Source organism: Oncorhynchus kisutch, unplaced genomic scaffold (assembly GCF_002021735.2).
Source record: "Oncorhynchus kisutch isolate 150728-3 unplaced genomic scaffold, Okis_V2 Okis02a-Okis13b_hom, whole genome shotgun sequence".
In the NCBI taxonomy this organism is placed as follows: domain Eukaryota; kingdom Metazoa; phylum Chordata; class Actinopteri; order Salmoniformes; family Salmonidae; genus Oncorhynchus; species Oncorhynchus kisutch.
In genome coordinates, this window is record NW_022261979.1 from 4946831 (window position 1) to 4968211 (window position 21381).

Here is a 21381-nt window from a genome sequence, read left to right on the forward strand (position 1 = left end):
AGGGTGTATAAAGACACATGACCAGAGAAAAGGGTGTATAAAGACACATGACCAGAGGAAAGGGTGTATAAAGACACATGACCAGAGGAAAGGGTGTATAAAGACACATGACCAGAGGAAAGGGTGTATAAAGACACATGACCAGAGGAAAGGGTGTATAAAGACACATGACCAGAGGAAAGGGTGTATAAAGACACATGACCAGAGGAAAGGGTGTATAAAGACACATGACCAGAGGAAAGGGTGTATAAAGACACAATACGACCTCTCTGGTACTAGAGGATTGGTGTTTGTCTCAATGAGGATGACCTGCTCTAGTAGACATAGTCAGTGTCTCAAATTGCACCCTAGTCCCTATATAGTGCCCTATGGGCCCTGGTCAAACATAGTGCACTATATAGAGAATAGGATTCCATTTGGGACACACTGAGGATAACCCTCATGACAGGACTGGTAGACATGTTGTTCACCATTCAGCCTCTGACCTCTGACCTGTGGCCAGTCAGCCACGGGGCCACTGTGACATCACCAAGGCCAAACATATCTCTCTCCCTGCTGCCTGTCGGTTGGAACGCTCCTTCCCTTCCACAATAGAACACAACAGTGGAATGGAACAGTGGAACACTCCAGGCTCTTCCACAATAGAACACAACCGTGGAATGGAACAGTGGAACACTCCAGGCTCTTCCACAATAGAACACAACAGTGGAATGGAACAGTGGAACACTCCAGGCTCTTCCACAATAGAACACAACCGTGGAATGGAACAGTGGAACACTCCAGGCTCTTCCACAATAGAACACAACAGTGGAATGGAACAGTGGAACACTCCAGGCTCTTCCACAATAGAACACAACAGTGGAATGGAACAGTGGAACACTCCAGGCTCTTCCACAATAGAACACAACAGTGGAATGGAACAGTGGAACACTCCAGGCTCTTCCACAATAGAACACAACAGTGGAATGGAACAGTGGAACACTCCAGGCTCTTCCACAATAGAACACAACAGTGGAATGGAACAGTGGAACACTCCAGGCTCTTCCACAATAGAACACAACAGTGGAATGGAACAGTGGAACACTCCAGGCTCTTCCACAATAGAACACAACAGTGGAATGGAACAGTGGAACACTCCAGGCTCTTCCACTGACAGCCACACAGATAGAAATCACTGCCAGGGAAAGTCCGGCACAGAAACAACAGGGCTGCCTCCCAAAGGGCACCCTATCCCCTATTTAGTGCACTACTTTTGACCAGGGCTTACATAGGGCTCTGGTCACAAGTAGTGCACTACAGTATATAGGGAATAGGGTTCCATTTGGGACACGGCCCAACACTGTAAACCCAGAGGGGAGAGTAGAAAGGCCGTCAGAGAGCGTTCACTATGCAGACAGTTTATTTACAGATACAGGTGGCTATCAAACTGAGATATAGAACTGTCTATCAGATCACAACAACTGGTTTGAGTCAGTCAACATTCTCAGAGCAATTTCACCGCCCCCAAAATTCCAATTCCCCCCCCCCCCCCCCCCCCCCCTTGTACGACAGTCCAGAATTGAGATCTGTCACATTGTTGAAATGATTTGTTTGGTATTTCAGCCCCACCATCATCTCAGAGAGTGACTGTAGCAGAGTGTGTTGTTGGTAGACAGCTCTCCTACAAGACCTTCATTGTTCTGTTGTTCCCCTCTCTAACTGCTATGGTCTGGATGCCCCATCCCACCTCCATTAGCAGGCCCAGTCTGGTTCTGAGGGGAACCAAAGCAGGCTAGATCTCATCCCAATTGGCACCCTATTGCCTATATAGTGCACTACTTTTGACCAGGGCCTGTGGGGATTATGGACCGTGGTCAACAGTAGTGCACTATATAGGGAACAGGGTGCCATATGGGACACAGCCCATAGTCACTAGTGGAGCAGGGAGGGAAGAATGAACATGGTGTTTACTAGAGGGAAGGCAACAATGGGAGGAAACCAGCCATTACTACATGCTTTTAAAAACAGCCCAGAGAGAGAGAGAGATTTCTATGTCACTTGCTTTGACAATGTAAACATATGTTTCCCATGCCAATGAAGCCCTTAAATTGAATTGAAATTGAATTGAGAAACAGAGAGGTTGAGAGAGAGAGAGAAAGAGAGAGCGAGAGAGAGATAGAGACAGACAGAGAGAGAGAAAGAGAGAGAGAAAGAAAGAGAGAGAGAAAGAGGGAGAGCGAGAGAGAAAGAGAGAGAGAGAGAGAGAGAGAAAGAGAGAGAGAGAGAGAGAGAGAAAGAGAGAGAGAGAAAGAGAGAGAGAGAGAGAGAGAGAGAGAGAGAGAGAGAGAGAGAGAGAGAGAGAGAGAGAGAGAGAGAGAGAAAGAGAGAGAGAGAGAGAGAGAGAGAGAGGAAGAGAGAGAGAGAGAGAGAAGAGAGAGAGAAAAGAGAGAGAGAGAGAGAGAGAGAGAGAGAGAGAGAGAGAGAGAGAGACAGACAGACAGACAGACAGACAGACAGACAGACAGACAGACAGACAGACAGACAGACAGACAGACAGACAGACAGACAGACAGGCAGGCAGGCAGACAGACAGACAGACAGGCAGACAGGCAGACAGGCAGACAGGCAGAATTAGACTGCTTTCTATTGGTAATGAAAATACAAAAAAGATCATATATATTTTTTGGCTACTCCTAAATTCAAGTCCACATTCAAGTTTAAATCACTTCAAACCCAAGAGCTGAGCCCAGAAACGAGCCCTCTCAGTCAGCTGGTATTGGATCTAACCCTGCCTCAAAAGATATCATTCAAATAAACAAAATCCTGAACCAATCAAAAACTAAATAACATCTCTGTCCCTAAACAGAGCATATGAAATGGCTGATTATCTCTACTCTGTGATAGATACGAAGCAGAGACAGATCCTTACCAAGTACAGGCTGAATGACCACCAACTGGCAATTAGAAACCAGCAGACACAAAACGACATGGTAACCCAAAGAGGAGCGTCTATGAGGTCACTGCACAACAGGGGAGGTAGAGACAAAGATGCACTTTCTCCTCTACAGTCAGAAATATTCCTCACCAAGAGATACATTACTACATATTAAACCCAGAGGAAATGGGCTCCTCTTGCAGTCAGATATGTATTTGTCTGCCAGAGCCTGAGGGACACTGCATAGGAAGCAGTAACTGATTGTTGTTATTATTATTATTATTATTGTTGTTGTGATTATTATTCCAAATAGTAGATTCACGGGTAGTAGGGGTGATGGTAACAGTAGTAGTTTAATGATGGTGGTATTGTAGTAGTAATGATGATGGTAGTTGTAGTACTGATGTAATGGTAAGTTAGTTATAGTTGTAGTAGGTAGAGATATTAGAGGTAGAAATGCTACTAGTGGTAATGGTAGAGATATTAGAGGTAGAAATGCTACTAGTGGTAATGGTAGAGATATTAGAGGTAGAAATGCTACTAATGGTAATGGTAGAGATATTAGAGGCAGAAATGCTACTAATGGTAATGGTAGTGGTAGGGATATTAGAGGCAGAAATGCTACTAATGGTAATGGTAGTGGTAGAGATATTAGAGGCAGAAATGCTACTAATGGTAATGGTAGTGGTAGAGATATTAGAGGCAGAACTGCTACTAATGGTAGTGGTAGAGATATTAGAGGTAGAAATGCTACTAGTGGTAATGGTAGAGATATTAGAGGTAGAAATGCTACTAATGGTAATGGTAGTGGTAGAGATATTAGATGTAGAAATGCTACTAATGGTAGTGGTAGAGATATTAGAGGTAGAAATGCTACTAATGATAATGGTAGTGGTAGAGATATTAGATGTAGAAATGCTACTAATGGTAGTGGTAGAGATATTAGAGGTAGAAATGCTACTAGTGGTAATGGTAGAGATATTAGAGGTAGAAATGCTACTTGTGGTAATGGTAGAGATATTAGAGGTAGAAATGCTACTAATGGTAGTAATAGAGATATTAGAGGTATAAATGCTACTAATGGTAGTAATAGAGATATTACAGGTATAAATGCTACTAATGCTAATAGTAGAGATATTAGAGGTAGAAATGCTACTAGTGTTAATGGTAGAGATATTAGAGGTATAAATACTACTAGTGGTAATGCTAATAGTAGAGATATTAGAGGTAGAAATGCTACTAGTGGCAATGCTAACAGACCTGCCCTACAACCAAGTGTCAGGAGGACCACAAAGGAGCCTGGGAGGTGGGAGGGCGGTGATACCTTCCCATCAGACCTGCCCTACAGCCTGGTGCCAGGAGGACCACAAAGGAGCCTGGGAGGTGTGGAGTGATACCTTAACATGATCCTATCGATGGTGGTGATGGTGGTGATGGAGGTAGAGTTGGTGGTGGTGGTGGTGGTGGTGATGATGGTGGTGGTGGTGGTGGTGGTGGTGATGATGGTGGAGGTGATGGTGATGATGGAGGTGGAGGTAGAATTGGTGGAGGTGTAGGTGGTGGTGATGGTGGTCGTGGGGCCCATAGCGCTCTTGTCCAAAGTAGTGTACCAAATAGAATTGGTGGTGATGATGGTGGAGGTGGAGGTGATTTTGGTGGTGGTGGTGGTGGTGAAGGACAGAGTAGTGGTGATGAAGGATAGGGTGGTGGTGGTGGTGGTGGTGGTGGTGGTGGTGTGGTGGTGGTGGTGGTGGTGGTGGTGGTGAAGGACAGAGTAGTGGTGATGAAGGATAGGGTGGTGGTGGTGGTGGTGGTGGTGATGATGGTGGTTGGTGGTGATGTAGGAGGTGGAGGTGGTGGTGATGGTGGTCGTGGGGCCCATAGCGCTCTTGTCCAAAGGAGTGTACTATATAGGGAATAGTGTGTAATTTGGGATGTACACAGGGAATGGGATGAGAGCACTAACTGAAGGGGATGGTGGTGTGTGTGTGTGTGGGGGGGGGGGGGGGGGGGGGGGTGATTTGGTGGTGGTGGTGATGGAAGTGATTGTGGTGGTGGGGGTGACATTGTGCTTTGGCCAAACCGTGTGTGAGGTCTTCAGAGAGTTTAGTCTACTAATGGACAATGAAATCAAGCTGCTATAGACTCAGAAAGATCCGGATCTGGACTGAGGCACACACACACACACACGAAACTAGCAAATAGGACAATATACTGTAGGAAGAAGGTGGAGTCATATTACACAGGCTCCGACGTCCGCCTCATGTGGCAGGAGCTACAGTCCATTACATTTTTCCTCCAAACATAACTATGGTCACTATGGCTAAACAGTTCTAATTTTGTTTCATCAGACCAGAGGACATTTCTCCAAAAAGTACAATCTTTGTCCCCATGTGCAGTTGCAAACCGTATTCTGGCTTTTTTATAGCGGTTTTGGAGCAGTGGCTTCTTCCTTGCTGAGTAACCTTTCAGGTTATGTTGATATAGGACTCGTTTTACTGTGGATATAGATACTTTGTACCTGTTTCCTCCAGCATCTTCACAGGGTCCCTTTGCTGTTCTGGGATTAATTTGCACTTTTTGCACCAAAGTACGTTCATCTTTAGGAGACAGAACGTGTCTCCTTCCTGAGCGGTATGATGGCTGCGTGGTCCCATGGTGTTTATACTTGCATACTATTGTTTGTACAGATGAACGTGGTACCTTCAGGCATTTGGAAATTGCTCCCAAGGATGAACCAGACTTGTGGAGATCTACAAAAGTTTCTAAAGCCATGACATAATTTTCTGGAATTTCCAAGCTGTTTAAAGGCACAGTAAACTTCTGACCCACTGGAATTGGGATACAGTGAATTATAAGTAAAATAATCTGTCTGTAAAAAATTGTTGGAAAAATTACTTGTGTCATTTACAAAGTAGATGTCTTAACCAACTTGCCAAAACTTTAGTTTGTTAACAAGAAATTTGTGGACTGGTTGGAAAACTAGTTTTAATGACTCCAACCTAAGTGTATGTAAACGTCCGACTTCAACTGTATATCAACGAATTGGCGAGGGCACTAGATCACTCTGCAGCACCCAGCCTCACCCTACTAGAATCTGAAGTCAAATGTCTACTGATGATCTGGTGCTTCTGTCCCCAACCAAGCAGGGCCTACAGCAGCACCTAGATCTTCTACAAAGATTCTGTCAGACCTGGGCCCCGACAGTAAATCTCAGTAAGACAAAAATAATGGTGTTCCAAAAAAGGTCCAGTCACCAGGACCACAAATACAAATTCCATATAGACACTGTTGCCCTAGAGCACACAAAAAACTATACATACCTCGGCCTAAACATTAGTGCCACGTAAATTCCACAAAGCTGTGAACGAGCTGACACGGCAAGAAGGGCATTCTATGCCATCAAAAGGAACATAAATTCAACATACCAATTAGAATCTGGCAAAAAAATACTTGAATCAGTTATAGAACCCATTGCCCTTTATGGTTGTGAGGTCTGGGGTCCGCTCACTGACCAAGAATTCACAAAATGGGACAAACACCAAATTGAGACTCTGCATGCAGAATTCTGCAAAAATATCCTGTGTACAACGTAAAACACCAAATAATGCATGCAGAGCAGAATTAGGCCAATACCCGCTAATTATCAGAGTCCAGAAAAGAGCCTTTAAATTCTACAACCATCTAAAAGGAAGCGTTTCCCAAACCTTCCATAACAAAGCCATCACCTACAGAGAGATTAACCTGGAGAAGAGTCCCCTAAGCAAGCTGGTCCTGGGGCTCTGTTCACAAACACAAACACACCCCACAGAGCCCCAGGACAGCAGCACAATTAGACTCAAGCAAATCATGAGAAAACAATAAGATAATTACTTGACACATTGGAAAGAATTAACAAATAAAACAGCAAACTAGAATGCTATTTGGCCCTAAACAGAGAGTACACAGTGGCAGAATACCTGACCACTGTGACTGGCCCTAAACAGAGAGAACACAGTGGCAGAATACCTGACCACTGTGACTGGCCCTAAACAGAGAGTACACAGTGGCAGAATACCTGACCACTGTGACAGACCCTAAACAGAGAGTACACAGCGGCAGAATACCTGACCACTGTGACTGACCCTAAACAGAGAGTACACAGCGGCAGAATACCTGACCACTGTGACTGACCCTAAACAGAGAGTACACAGTGGCAGAATACCTGACCACTGTGACGGACCCTAAACAGAGAGTACACAGTGGCAGAATACCTGACCACTGTGACTGACCCTAAACAGAGAGAACACAGTGGCAGAATACCTGACCACTGTGACTGGCCCTAAACAGAGAGTACACAGATGCAGAATACCTGACCACTGTGACTGGCCCTAAACAGAGAGTACACAGTGGCAGAATACCTGACCACTGTGACTGACCCTAAACAGAGAGTACACAGTGGCAGAATACCTGACCACTGTGACTGGCCCTAAACAGAGAGTACACAGTGGCAGAATACCTGACCACTGTGACTGACCCTAAACAGAGAGTACACAGTGGCAGAATACCTGACCACTGTGACTGGCCCTACACAGAGAGAACACAGTGGCAGAATACCTGACCACTGTGACGGACCCTAAACAGAGAGAACACAGTGGCAGAATACCTGACCACTGTGACTGGCCCTAAACAGAGAGTACACAGTGGCAGAATACCTGACCACTGTGACTGACCCTAAACAGAGAGTACACAGTGGCAGAATACCTGACCACTGTGACTGACCCTAAACAGAGAGTACACAGAGGCAGAATACCTGACCACTGTGACTGGCCCTAAACAGAGAGAACACAGAGGCAGAATACCTGACCACTGTGACTGACCCTAAACAGAGAGTACACAGTGGCAGAATACCTGACCACAGTGACTGGCCCTAAACAGAGAGAACACAGAGGCAGAATACCTGACCACTGTGACTGACCCTAAACAGAGAGTACACAGTGGCAGAATACCTGACCACTGTGACGGACCCTAAACAGAGAGTACACAGTGGCAGAATACCTGACCACTGTGACGGACCCTAAACAGAGAGTACACAGTGGCAGAATACCTGACCACTGTGACTGACCCTAAACAGAGAGTACACAGTGGCAGAATACCTGACCACTGTGACTGACCCTAAACAGAGAGTACACAGTGGCAGAATACCTGACCACTGTGACTGACCCTAAACAGAGAGTACACAGTGGCAGAATACCTGACCACTGTGACTGACCCTAAACAGAGAGTACACAGTGGCAGAATACCTGACCACTGTGACGGACCCTAAACAGAGAGTACACAGTGGCAGAATACCTGACCACTGTGACTGACCCTAAACAGAGAGTACACAGTGGCAGAATACCTGACCACTGTGACTGACCCTAAACAGAGAGTACACAGTGGCAGAATACCTGACCACTGTGACTGACCCTAAACAGAGAGTACACAGTGGCAGAATACCTGACCACTGTGACTGACCCTAAACAGAGAGAACACAGTGGCAGAATACCTGACCACTGTGACTGACCCTAAACAGAGAGAACACAGTGGCAGAATACCTGACCACTGTGACTGACCCTAAACAGAGAGTACACAGTGGCAGAATACCTGACCACTGTGACTGACCCTAAACAGAGAGTACACAGTGGCAGAATACCTGACCACTGTGACTGACCCTAAACAGAGAGTACACAGTGGCAGAATACCTGACCACTGTGACTGACCCTAAACAGAGAGTACACAGTGGCAGAATACCTGACCACTGTGACTGACCCTAAACAGAGAGTACACAGTGGCAGAATACCTGACCACTGTGACTGACCCTAAACAGAGAGTACACAGTGGCAGAATACCTGACCACTGTGACTGACCCTAAACAGAGAGTACACAGTGGCAGAATACCTGACCACAGTGACTGGCCCTAAACAGAGAGTACACAGTGGCAGAATACCTGACCACTGTGACTGACCCTAAACAGAGAGTACACAGTGGCAGAATACCTGACCACTGTGACTGACCCTAAACAGAGAGTACACAGTGGCAGAATACCTGACCACTGTGACGGACCCTAAACAGAGAGTACACAGTGGCAGAATACCTGACCACTGTGACTGACCCTAAACAGAGAGTACACAGTGGCAGAATACCTGACCACTGTGACTGGCCCTAAACAGAGAGTACACAGTGGCAGACATGGCTCTTAAGAGAAGACAGGCTATGTGCTCACTGCCCACAAAATGAGGTGGAAACTGACCTGCACTTCCTAACCTCCTGCCCAATGTATGACCATATTAGAGAGACATATTTCCCTCAGATTACACAGATCCACAAAGAATTCGAAAACAACCCCAATTTTGATAAACTCCCATATCTACTGGGTGAAATACCACAGTGTGCCATCACAGCAGCAGGATTTGTGAACCTGTTGCCACAAGAAAAGGGCAACCAGTGAAGAACTAACACCATTGTAAATACAACCCATATTTATGTTGATTTATTTTCCCTTTTGTACTTTAACTATTTGCACATCGCTACAACACTGTATATAGACATGACATGACACTTGAAAAGTCTTTATTCTTTTGGAACTTCTATAAGTGTAATGTTTACTGTTCATTTTATTGTTATTTCACCTTCGTTTATTATCTATTTTACTTGCTTTGGCAATGTTAACATATGTTTCCCATGCTAATAAAGACATTGAATTAAATTGAGAGAGAGAGAGAGATAGCGAGAGAGAGATAAAGAGAGAGAGAGAGAGAGAGAAAGAGAGAGAGAGAGAGATAGCGATAGAGATAAAGAGAGAGAGAGAGAGAGAGAGAGAGAGAGAGAGAGAGAGAGAGAGAGAGAGAGAGAGAGAGAGAGAAAGAGAGAGATAGAGAGAGAGAGAGATAGCGAGAGAGAGATAAAGAGAGAGAGAGAGAGAGAGAGAGAAAGAGAGAGATAGCGAGAGAGAGATAAAGAGAGAGATAGCGAGAGAGAGATAGCGAGAGAGAGAGAGAGAGAGAGAGAGAGAGAGAGAGAGAGAGAGAGAGAGAGAGAGAGAGAGAGAGAGAGAGAGAGAAAGAGAGAGAGAGAGAGAGAGAGAGAAAGAGAGAGAGAGATAGAGAGATAGAGAGATGGACAGCCTGTAACTTCACACCTGACAGAATTCCAACCCCATCAAGTCATCAATACAGCTACAAAAACAACATTCAGAAACAAACAACATTCAATGAATTGTAAAAATCGACTTGAATATAGCGTGAAGAACTTAAGATATAAGCCTACATATCAAGACATCAAGCAGATACCGTAGTACAACACGCTGACTAGTCTAGCCTACAATAACATAATATCTCTCTATGTCAGGTTACTGTCAGGTAACCACACACACACACACACACAACAACATATCAGCTGCTTAGATATCTGTGAAGTAAAGGACACTTTTCTGACTGTGTGGAGCAGCGTCTACAGACAGACACACAGACAGACAACAGACATGTAGCTCACCTATCCTGAAGACTATAAATCCTCTACTGGGAAGTAAGTGGGGATATGAAAGACAGTTTGCCAGAGTGACAGTCAACTGAACTGAATAAAGTCAAAAGTCTGAAATCTGTTGTAAATCTACAGCAGTCCATGTATTAGTCTGTTAAGGCCATTATTTGCATGAAACACAAGCTGTTTTAGAGAACCCACAGGTCAGTACTGAATTGTGACATTAACTTACTAACACAATTTAAACTTCACTTTTAGGTTCCCAGGTTTTAGTCTGCCTTCAATAACAGCAGAAAATAAAATACATTTGACTTTAGGTGACCATTCTCCAACTTTTCTGACCTTAATGCTCAGGTAGTTGTCACAGCTCCTGGACTTGGCTCGGGAGTGCATCTTATCCAGTGACAACATTTAGGTAAGAAGAAAGCACCAAAGATCAAATCCAGTGGGTGACGGCTGAGTCATTGCTGTAGGACTGGCATGTCCAGAGCCTTGTCCAGAGCCACGCCAGTTTCAGCCCTTTACTGTCCCTCTCTCTCCCTCCTGTTCTCTCTCCTGTAGTGCAGGGCAGGGCAGCCAGTTTCAGCCCTTTACTGTTCCTCTCTCTCCCTCCTGTTCTCTCTCCTGTAGTGCAGGGCAGCCAGTTTCAGCCCTTTACTGTCCCTCTCTCTCCCTCCTGTTCTCTCTCCTGTAGTGCAGGGCAGGGCAGCCAGTGTTAAACTAAACTCCGGTGGAAGCGTGAGAGAGGCAGCGAGCTCAGTTCCCCGCTACACCCCTCCCTCCCTCCCCTCCCTCCCTCAACAAAAGCACCCCCTCCCTCCCTCCTCCCCTTTGCTACTCTGCTACTGAAGCCTCTCTCTTGCTCTCTCTCCCGGCTGGATTTATGCATACTGATGCAACTTCCCTTGGCCATTCAGAAAACACACAACCTGACCTGACCAGAACAACAATACCCCCCCCTCTCCACCTCCCTCTCTCTTCACTTCACTGCCCAGCAGGGGTACAACTCAGACCATCTACCTCCCCCTTCCCTGACCCCCTACACCCCCCCCCCCCCTACACCCCCATGGCCTCTTGTCCTGACACAGGGACCAGGGTTTCAGCTTATTCTGCTGCGTTTCAAAAGGACTTGGGGAGAGTGAAAGAGAAGAAGACATCAGTATGGCATCGGTCAGTGGTCGGAGGTCAGACACGACAATGGTGCTCCTTTAAATCTGTTCAGAGGGGGAGAAGCCCGAGCCCTAATCCTTAAATTACCAGTGACATGTGTAGGACATCTCTCCTGCTCAGGAAGACAGATGTGACGTGTTCAAAACAGATTAGACTTCATTACCGACTTTCACTTAAGAAGTGATGTTGTTGTCAGCTATTCTTTTTTTAGTTAACTTGACTAGTCAAACCAATGTTTTTAGTTAACTTGACTAGTCAAAACAATGGTTTTTAGTTAACTTGACTAGTCAAACCAATGGTTTTTAGTTAACCTGACTAGTAAAACCAATGTTTTTCAGTTAACCTGACTAGTAAAAACAATGTTTTTTAGATAACCTGACTAGTCAAAACAATGGTTTTTAGTTAACTTGACTAGTCAAACCAATGGTTTTTAGTTAACTTGACTAGTCAAACCAATGGTTTTTAGTTAACTTGACTAGTCAAAACAATGGTTTTTAGTTAACTTGACTAGTCAAACCCACCTGACAAATCAAATCTCTTCAAATGATCAGACTTTCTCTATACATTCGGCTGTTGTTTCACAGAGCAGTTTGTGTCCTTGACCTCAACATCATCACTCTGTCGTTAACCTCCCAGCCATCAATAAAAGAGCTCAGAAACACAGCAGACAGAGAGACGGCATCACAGCAAGCTTGTCTTTGGAGTTTACAGAATGTGAAAACTGACAAGTGTTGTCAGAGGTGCAGTCTATGCCTCTTAAATCTGTTCCCAACTGATCCCTAACCAAAACAGAGGAAATCCTTGTTCTGGAAAGGCTGTGAAGGTGGTACGAATTGGATCTTCGTGTGATATAGAGGTTAGTGGAGACGGGTCATCATATTTGGAGCAGTGAGGAGTCTTCTCAGACTGCATTAGACAGCACCAACCCCGACCCACAGCAGACAACACAGTCTGTCCTTGTCCACTGTTAACTTAACTTCAACCATTAACTTAAGTCTCCTCCAACTAACAATAACATATATTCACCATACTGCTGTTATCTCCACAACAGAAAACAATAACATATGTTCACCATACTGCTGTTATCTCCACAACGGAAAACAATAACATATATTCACCATACTGCTGTTATCTCCACAACGGAAAACAATAACATATGTTCACCATACTGCTGTTATCTCCACAACGGAAAACAATAACATATATTCACCATACTGCTGTTATCTCCACAACAGAAAACAATAACATATATTCACCATACTGCTGTTATCTCCACAACAGAAAACAATAACATATATTCACCATACTGCTGTTATCTCCACAACGGAAAACAATAACATATATTCACCATACTGCTGTTATCTCCACAACAGAAAACAATAACATATATTCACCATACTGCTGTTATCTCCACAACAGAAAACCATTATGAACTCAATCACGACTCTCCGCCTCAGTCCCCTTTTTTCCATCAGATACTTATTTTGAGCACATAATAACAAACTGCATCCTCCCCCTATCTCACCCCCTCCTCCCCCTATCTCACCCCCCCGTCCCCCTATCTCACCCCCCTCCTCCCCTATCTCACCCCCTCCTCCCCCTATCTCACCCCTCCTCCCCCTATCTCACCCCCTCCTCCCCTATCTCACCCCCTCCTCCCCCTATCTCACCCCCTCCTCCCCCTATCTCACCCCCTCCTCCCCCTATCTCACCCCCTCCTCCCCCCGTCCCCCTATCTCACCCCCCCGTCCCCCTATCTCACCCCCTCCTCCCCCTATCTCACCCCTCCTCCCCCTATCTCACCCCCTCCTCCCCTATCTCACCCCCTCCTCCCCCCGTCCCCCTATCTCACCCCCTCCTCCCCCTATCTCACCCCTCCTCCCCCTATCTCACCCCCTCCTCCCCCTATCTCACCCCCTCCTCCCCCTATCTCACCCCCCTCCTCCCCCTATCTCACCCCCTCCTCCCCCCGTCCCCCTATCTCACCCCCTCCTCCCCCTATCTCACCCCCTCCTCCCCCTATCTCACCCCCTCCTCCCCCTATCTCACCCCCTCCTCCCCCGTCCCCCTATCTCACCCCCCTCCTCCCCCTCCTCCCCTATCTCACCCCCTCCTCCCCCCTATCTCACCCCCTCCTCCCCCCGTCCCCCTATCTCACTCCCTCCTCCCCCCGTCCCCTATCTCACCCCCCTCCTCCCCCCGTCCCCCTATCTCACCCCCCCTCCTCCCCCCCGTCCCCCTATCTCACCCCCTCCTCCCCCTATCTCACCCCCTCCTCCCTCCTCCCCCTATCTCACTCCCTCCTCCCCCTATCTCACCCCCTCCTCCCTCCTCCCCCTATCTCACTCCCTCCTCCCCCTATCTCACCCCCCTCCTCCCTCCTCCCCCTATCTCACCCCCTCCTCCCCCCGTCCCCCTATCTCACCCCCTCCTCCCCCCGTCCCCCTATCTCACTCCCTCCTCCCCCCGTCCCCCTATCTCACTCCCTCCTCCCCCCGTCCCCCTATCTCACCCCCTCCTCCCTCCTCCCCCTATCTCACCCCTCCTCCCTCCTCCCCCTATCTCACCCCCCTCCTCCCCCCGTCCCCCTATCTCACCCCCTCCTCCCCCCGTCCCCCTATCTCACTCCCTCCTCCCCCTATCTCACCCCCTCCTCCCCCCGTCCCCCTATCTCACTCCCTCCTCCCTCCTCCCCCTATCTCACCCCCTCCTCCCTCCTCCCCCTATCTCACTCCCTCCTCCCCCTATCTCACCCCCTCCTCCCCCTGTCCCCCTATCTCACCCCCTCCTCCCCCTATCTCACCCCCCCTCCTCCCTCCTCCCCTATCTCACCCCCTCCTCCCTCCTCCCCCTATCTCACCCCCCTCCTCCCCCCGTCCCCCTATCTCACTCCCTCCTCCCCCTATCTCACCCCCTGGTCACTGGCCTCTCCTCTCCTCTGGCCACTGGGGGAAGCCACTGAGTCCCAGGAGTGTGTGTGGCCACTGGTCTCTCCTCTCCTCTGGCCACTAGGGGAAGCCTCTGAGTTCCAAATGGCACTCTATTCCCTACATAGTGAGCTACATTTGACCAGGGCTCTACCAGAGTAGTGAGCTATAAAGGGAAATTAGGACACAGACTCTGTCTATATTTAAAGGCTACGTTTGATTTAGGAGCTTGTCTTTGAATTCACTAGGTCAAACAGTGAACATCCATCATAAACACACAGATAATATATTTTATTGCTTTCATAATATACTCAGGTCTCATTGGGAGAATATATTTGCTAATCTTGATGTGATCTCCTCAATAAATAAATGATAGATAGAAATCAGTATTGCCTTTATCTTGTTTTCCTAAATCATTAAACTCTTGATATAAAAGGGTATGAAAGAACATAACATCAGTTGTATATTTTTGGAGAATCAGTTTGTGTTTCCTCCAGTAGAGACTCTGAGAATCAGTTTGTGTTTCTTCCAGTAGAGACTCTGAGAATCAGTTTGTGTTTCTTCCAGTAGAGACTCTGAGAATCAGTTTGTGTTTCTTCCAGTAGAGACTCTGAGAATCAGTTTGTGTTTCTTCCAGTAGAGACTCTGAGAATCAGTTTGTGTTTCTTCCAGTAGAGACTCTGAGAATCAGTTTGTGTTTCCTCCAGTAGAGACTCTGTGAATCAGTTTGTGTTTCCTCCAGTAGTGACTCTGAGAATCAGTTTGTGTTTCTTCCAGTAGAGACTCTGAGAATCAGTTTGTGTTTCCTCCAGTAGAGACTCTGAGAATCAGTTTGTGTTTCCTCCAGTAGAGACTCTGAGAATCAGTTTGTGTTTCCTCCAGTAGAGACTCTGAGAATCAGTTTGTGTTTCTTCCAGTAGAGACTCTGAGAATCAGTTTGTGTTTCCTCCAGTAGAGACTCTGAGAATCAGTTTGTGTTTCTTCCAGTAGAGACTCTGAGAATCAGTTTGTGTTTCCTCCAGTAGAGACTCTGAGAATCAGTTTGTGTTTCCTCCAGTAGAGACTCTGAGAATCAGTTTGTGTTTCTTCCAGTAGAGACTCTGAGAATCAGTTTGTGTTTCCTCCAGTAGAGACTCTGAGAATCAGTTTGTGTTTCCTCCAGTAAAGACTCTGAGAATCAGTTTGTGTTTCCTCCAGTAGAGACTCTGAGAATCAGTTTGTGTTTCCTCCAGTAGAGACTCTGAGAATCAGTTTGTGTTTCTTCCAGTAGAGACTCTGAGAATCCGTTTGTTTCTTCCAGTAGAGACTCTGAGAATCAGTTTGTGTTTCTTCCAGTAGAGACTCTGAGAATCAGTTTGTGTTTCTTCCAGCAGAGACTCTGAGAATCAGTTTGTGTTTCCTCCAGTAAAGACTCTGAGAATCAGTTTGTTTCTTCCAGTAGAGACTCTGAGAATCAATTTGTGTTTCTTCCAGCAGAGACTCTGAGAATCAGTTTGTGTTTCCTCCAGTAGAGACTCTGAGAATCAGTTTGTTTCTTCCAGTAGAGACTCTGAGAATCAGTTTGTGTTTCTTCCAGTAGAGACTCTGAGAATCCGTTTGTTTCTTCCAGTAGAGACTCTGAGAATCAGTTTGTGTTTCTTCCAGTAGAGACTCTGAGAATCCGTTTGTTTCTTCCAGTAGAGACTCTGAGAATCAGTTTGTGTTTCTTCCAGTAGAGACTCTGAGAATCCGTTTGTTTCTTCCAGTAGAGACTCTGAGAATCAGTTTGTGTTTCTTCCAGTAGAGACTCTGAGAATCCGTTTGTTTCTTCCAGTAGAGACTCTGAGAATCAGTTTGTGTTTCTTCCAGTAGAGACTCTGAGAATCCGTTTGTTTCTTCCAGTAGAGACTCTGAGAATCAGTTTGTGTTTCTTCCAGTAGAGACTCTGAGAATCAGTTTGTGTTTCTTCCAGCAGAGACTCTGAGAATCAGTTTGTGTTTCCTCCAGTAAAGACTCTGAGAATCAGTTTGTTTCTTCCAGTAGAGACTCTGAGAATCAGTTTGTGTTTCTTCCAGCAGAGACTCTGAGAATCAGTTTGTGTTTCCTCCAGTAGAGACTCTGAGAATCAGTTTGTTTCTTCCAGTAGAGACTCTGAGAATCAGTTTGTGTTTCTTCCAGTAGAGACTCTGAGAATCAGCTTGTTTCTTCCAACAGAGACTCTGAGAAATATAAAAGTGCTGCTGTGTGTACAGGTGTAGTTGTCCTACAGTGCTTCCCGAAAATATTCATTAAATAGTTTTTTTTCCCCCTCATCAATCTACGCACAATAACCCATAATAACGAAACAGGTTTTAGTGATTTTTGCAAATTTATCAAAAATATAAAATAAAATATAACATTTACATAAGTGTTCAGACCCTTTACTCAGTACTTTGTTGAAGCACCTTTGGCAGCGATTACAGCCTTGAGTCTTCTTGGGTATGACGTTACAAGCTTGGCACACCTGTATTTGGGGAGTTTCTCCCATTCTTCTTTGCAAATGCTCTCAAGCTCTGTCAGGTTGGATGGGGAGCGTCGCTGCACAGAAATATTCAGGTCTTTCCAGAGATGCTCGATCGGGTTCAAGTCCGGGCTCTGGCTGGGCCACTCAAGGACGTTCAGAGACTCGTCCCGAAGCCACTCCTGCGTTGTCTTGGCTGTGTGCTTAAGGTCATCGTCCAGTTGGAAGGTGAACCTTCACGCCAGTCTGAGGTCCTGAGCGCTCTGGAGCAGGTTTTCATCTAGGGTCTCTCTGTAATTTCCTTGTTAATCTTTCCCTCGAACCTGACTAGTCTCCCAGTCCCTGCCGCTGAAAAACATCCCCACAGCATTATGCTGCCACCACCATGCTTCCCCGTAGGGATGGTGCTAGGTTTCCTCCAGACGTGATACTTGGCATTTAGGCCAAAGAGTTCAATGTTGGTTTCATCAGACCAGAGGATCTTGTTTCTCATGGTCTGAGTCCTTTAGGTGCCTTTGGCAAACTCCAAGTGACCTGTCATATGCCTTTTACTGAGGAGTGGCTTTTGTCTGGCCACTCTACCATAAAGACCTGATTGGTGGAGTGCTGCAGAGATGGTTGTCCTTCTGGAAGGTTCTCCCATCTCCACAGAGGAACTCTGGAGCTCTGTCAGAGTGACCATCGGGTTCTTGGCCACCTCCCTGACCAAGGCCCTTCTCCCCTGATTGCATAGTTTGGCAAGGTAACCAGGTCTAGAAATTTGGTGGTTCCAAACGTCTTCCATTTAACCCTGCTATTACGCCATTTCCACTTCTGAGTTATCTAAAATGCTAGTTAACCTCTCTTCTTCTCCATGAAATTAAATGACTTTTCCTCATTTAGGGTCATGAACCTACATTCAAAATGTGGACACACTGATGTGTTGTGGAATGTCTGCGTAGATTTTGTAGACAAACATGATGTTGTGGGTCATTCTGACCCGGAGGCTTTCATGTGTATAGATATTTGCACAGGTCCAAAATAAACAAGTGTATTTGATGTATATTGTTTTGACTGGTTCTGGTTGCAGTTTTATAATTCTGTTTGGGTGAAAAGGAGTTTCCTTAAGCTTCTCTTTCTCAGTGTGAGAGCAGCAGATCTCTGACACAGACATTCATAATGAGCTCCAAAATATTTTCAGTATATGAAGCCTTGTTCTGGAGCAGGTTTTCATCAAGGATCTTCTGGACTGTGACAGTGAAATAGAAGAAGAGGTTTCGGAGACAGAGGATATTTCAGAGATAGAGGACAATGCTGATGATGAATAGTTCTTTGGTGAAGAGGATACAGAGGAGTCAACCATACCAGAGAGCATGCAACAGCCATCACCCAGAGATAGAGGACAATGCTGATGATGAATTGTTCTTTGGTGAAGAGGATACAGAGGAGTCGACCATACCAGAGAGCATGCAGCAACCATCACCCAGAGATAGAGGACAATGCTGATGATGAATTGTTCTTTGGTGAAGAGGATACAGAGGAGTCGACCATACCAGAGAGCATGCAACAGCCATCACCCAGAGTAGAAAGGACAATGCAGTCTAAAGGTGGTAATGTAGAATGGTCACCGTCACCACAACAAAGTCAAGGTAGACTGTCAGCTTTCAATGTACTCCAAATGGGTCCAGGGCCTACATGACCTTCTCTGCCCCCCTCGCCAAGACAGTAAAACCAGCACCACTTGTGTAGAATGCAATAAATACATCAACAGAAAGAATACGCGTACATTGTGTTCAGACTGAAGGGATCATTTTGACCAATAGGATCAACTCACACCTAAGTCTGACTGTTACTAGGAAATACAAGAAAAATGCCTACTTGGGGAAACAGAAAATGCTTGTTTGTGAGAAGGAAATATGTTTAACAAATAGTTCTATAAATATAGAGTTTTTTAAAATCATATGTTTTTGTATTTCATCTTTCGGAAATGTTTGACAAGACAAAATAAAGTTTTGGCAGGTTTCTAATTGATTCTTTGACTGTGTTGAGTGTTTAAACGGTGCGGGTCAATCTGACACATACCACAATGGACATCATTTTTTCCCAGCAAAGCACAAGGGTTAAGAATGATGGAGGCCACTGTGTTCTTGGGGATCTTCAATGCTGCAGAACATTTTTGGTACCTTTCCCCAGATTTGTGCCTCGACACCATCCTGTCTCGGAGCTCTACGGACAAATCCTTCAACCTCATGGCTTGGTTTTTGCTCTGACATGCACAATCAGCTGTGGGACCTTAAATAGCAAGGTGTGAGCCTTTCCAAATCATGTCCAATCAATTGAATTTACCACAGCTGTAGAAACATCTCAAGGCTGATCAATGGAAACAAGATGCTCCTGAGCTCAATTTCGAGTCGCATAGCAATGGGTCTGAATACTGATGTAAATAATGTATTTCTGTTTTTAACTTTTAACAAATAAGCAAACATTTCTAAAAACCCGTTTTCACTTTGACATGATGGGATATTCTGTGTAGATTGATGAGGACAACAATGAATTTAATCCATTGTAAAATAAGGCTGTAACGTAACAAAATGTGGAACAAGGGAAGTGGTCTGAATATTTTCCAAATGCACTGACAAACATTAGAAGTTCCCGTCAAACATTTCAAAGTTCTGCTCAAAATAAACCTAATTTACACCGTCTGCTTCTGGTAAACAGCATCTGTGAGATGGGAAACAACAGATAGTGCCGTCCCGGGGGGGGGGGGGGGGGGGGGGGGGGGGGGGGCAGAGGATCTGATAGTTATCTTGGGGACAAATTACACAGATGACAAGAGAGACAAAGCCTGGGCTATGTCCCAAATGGCACCCTATTCCCTATGTAGTGCACTACATTTACCATATGGGTCCTGGTCAAAAGTAGTGCACTAGATAGGGAATAAGGTGCCATTTAAGACTTAACCCTGATCATCATCATCATCATCATCATCATAACTGAAGTTAACTGCAGCCTACAGAGGAAAACATCTGACAGAGACATTTATACAGTAGAGGAACACAACACTGGTGGAGACATCTGACAGAGACATTTATACAGTAGAGGAAGACAACACTGGTGGAGACATCTGACAGAGACATTTATACAGTAGAGGAAGACGACACTGGTGGGGACATCTGACAGAGACATTTATACAGTAGAGGAAGACAACACTGGTGGAGACATCTGACAGAGACATTTATACAGTAGAGGAAGACAACACTGGTGGGGACATCTGACAGAGACATTTATACAGTAGAGGAAGACAACACTGGTGGGGACATCTGACAGAGACATTTATACAGTAGAGGAAGACAACACTGGTGGAGACATCTGACAGAGACATTTATACAGTAGAGGAAGGTACGTTGGTAGCTAAATGTTTATTTTTCTATTTTCCAGTAAATTACAAGTGGTCTACACACACACACACACACACACAGACACAGACACAGACACAGACACAGACACACACGGACACACACACACAGACACAGACACACAGACACAGACACAGACACAGACACACACACACAGACACAGACACACACACACACACACACACAGACACACGGACACACGGACACACACACACACACACACACACACACACACACACACACACACACACACACACACACACACCACTACTGCATTACTTCACAGGCCCATGGAAGTGTTCTAGGGTCAGTTAGCGGTGAAGTGGTCAGACCACCGCTGTTTAGCCACCACACACACACACACACACACACACACACACACACACACACACACACACACACACACACACACACACACACACACAGCTGTGGAATGTGACACCTTGGTCCCACCTCAGTTATTAGCCACACAGTGTGCCACCCGGCCAGGCCACCCAACTGCCATTGTCACACAGACTTTACAGAGACCCCGCCTGGACCCCAAAGAGCAAACAAAGCAGAAGGGAAAACACAGTGACCATGAAGATCAGAACAGATCTCCCCAGACCACCAGAACAGATCTCCCCAGACCACCAGAACAGATCTCCCCAGACCACCAGAAGTGGAGAAATTAGTTAGATATCAGTAGTGTGAACTCCTCAGTCAGGGGACACAGGAACAGATCTCCCCAGACCACCAGAAGTGGAGAAATGAGTTAGATATCAGTAGTGTGAACTCCTCAGTCAGGGGACACAGGAACAGATCTCCCGGTCCAGAACCATAAGAGAGTCATTGTTGCCAGTAGACAGACGGTGGGATTTGAAGCCAACAGCTGAAGAAACCCAGAACAGACCCTTTGTCTTAACAGCGTCTCAACACATTCTGCTTCTCCACTCATATAACACAGGAGGAGAGAGTAGAGACTAAATGTGGATGAACACCATACATCACACACTA

The 21381-nt window shown here is 45.8% G+C and overlaps 1 protein-coding gene across 1 annotated transcript in view; it reads right to left on the bottom strand.

The window, feature by feature from the left end:
- The window catches only part of LOC109882740 (pleckstrin homology domain-containing family G member 4B-like), a 91388-nt gene extending 80244 nt beyond the window's left edge, over positions 1–11144 (bottom strand). The window contains 1 exon segment of the mRNA XM_031811860.1: positions 10757–11144. Within this exon segment, the coding sequence (XP_031667720.1) occupies positions 10757–10825 (69 nt within the window). The 5' untranslated portion in view covers positions 10826–11144.
- Between the last annotated feature and the right edge of the window lie 10237 nt (positions 11145–21381).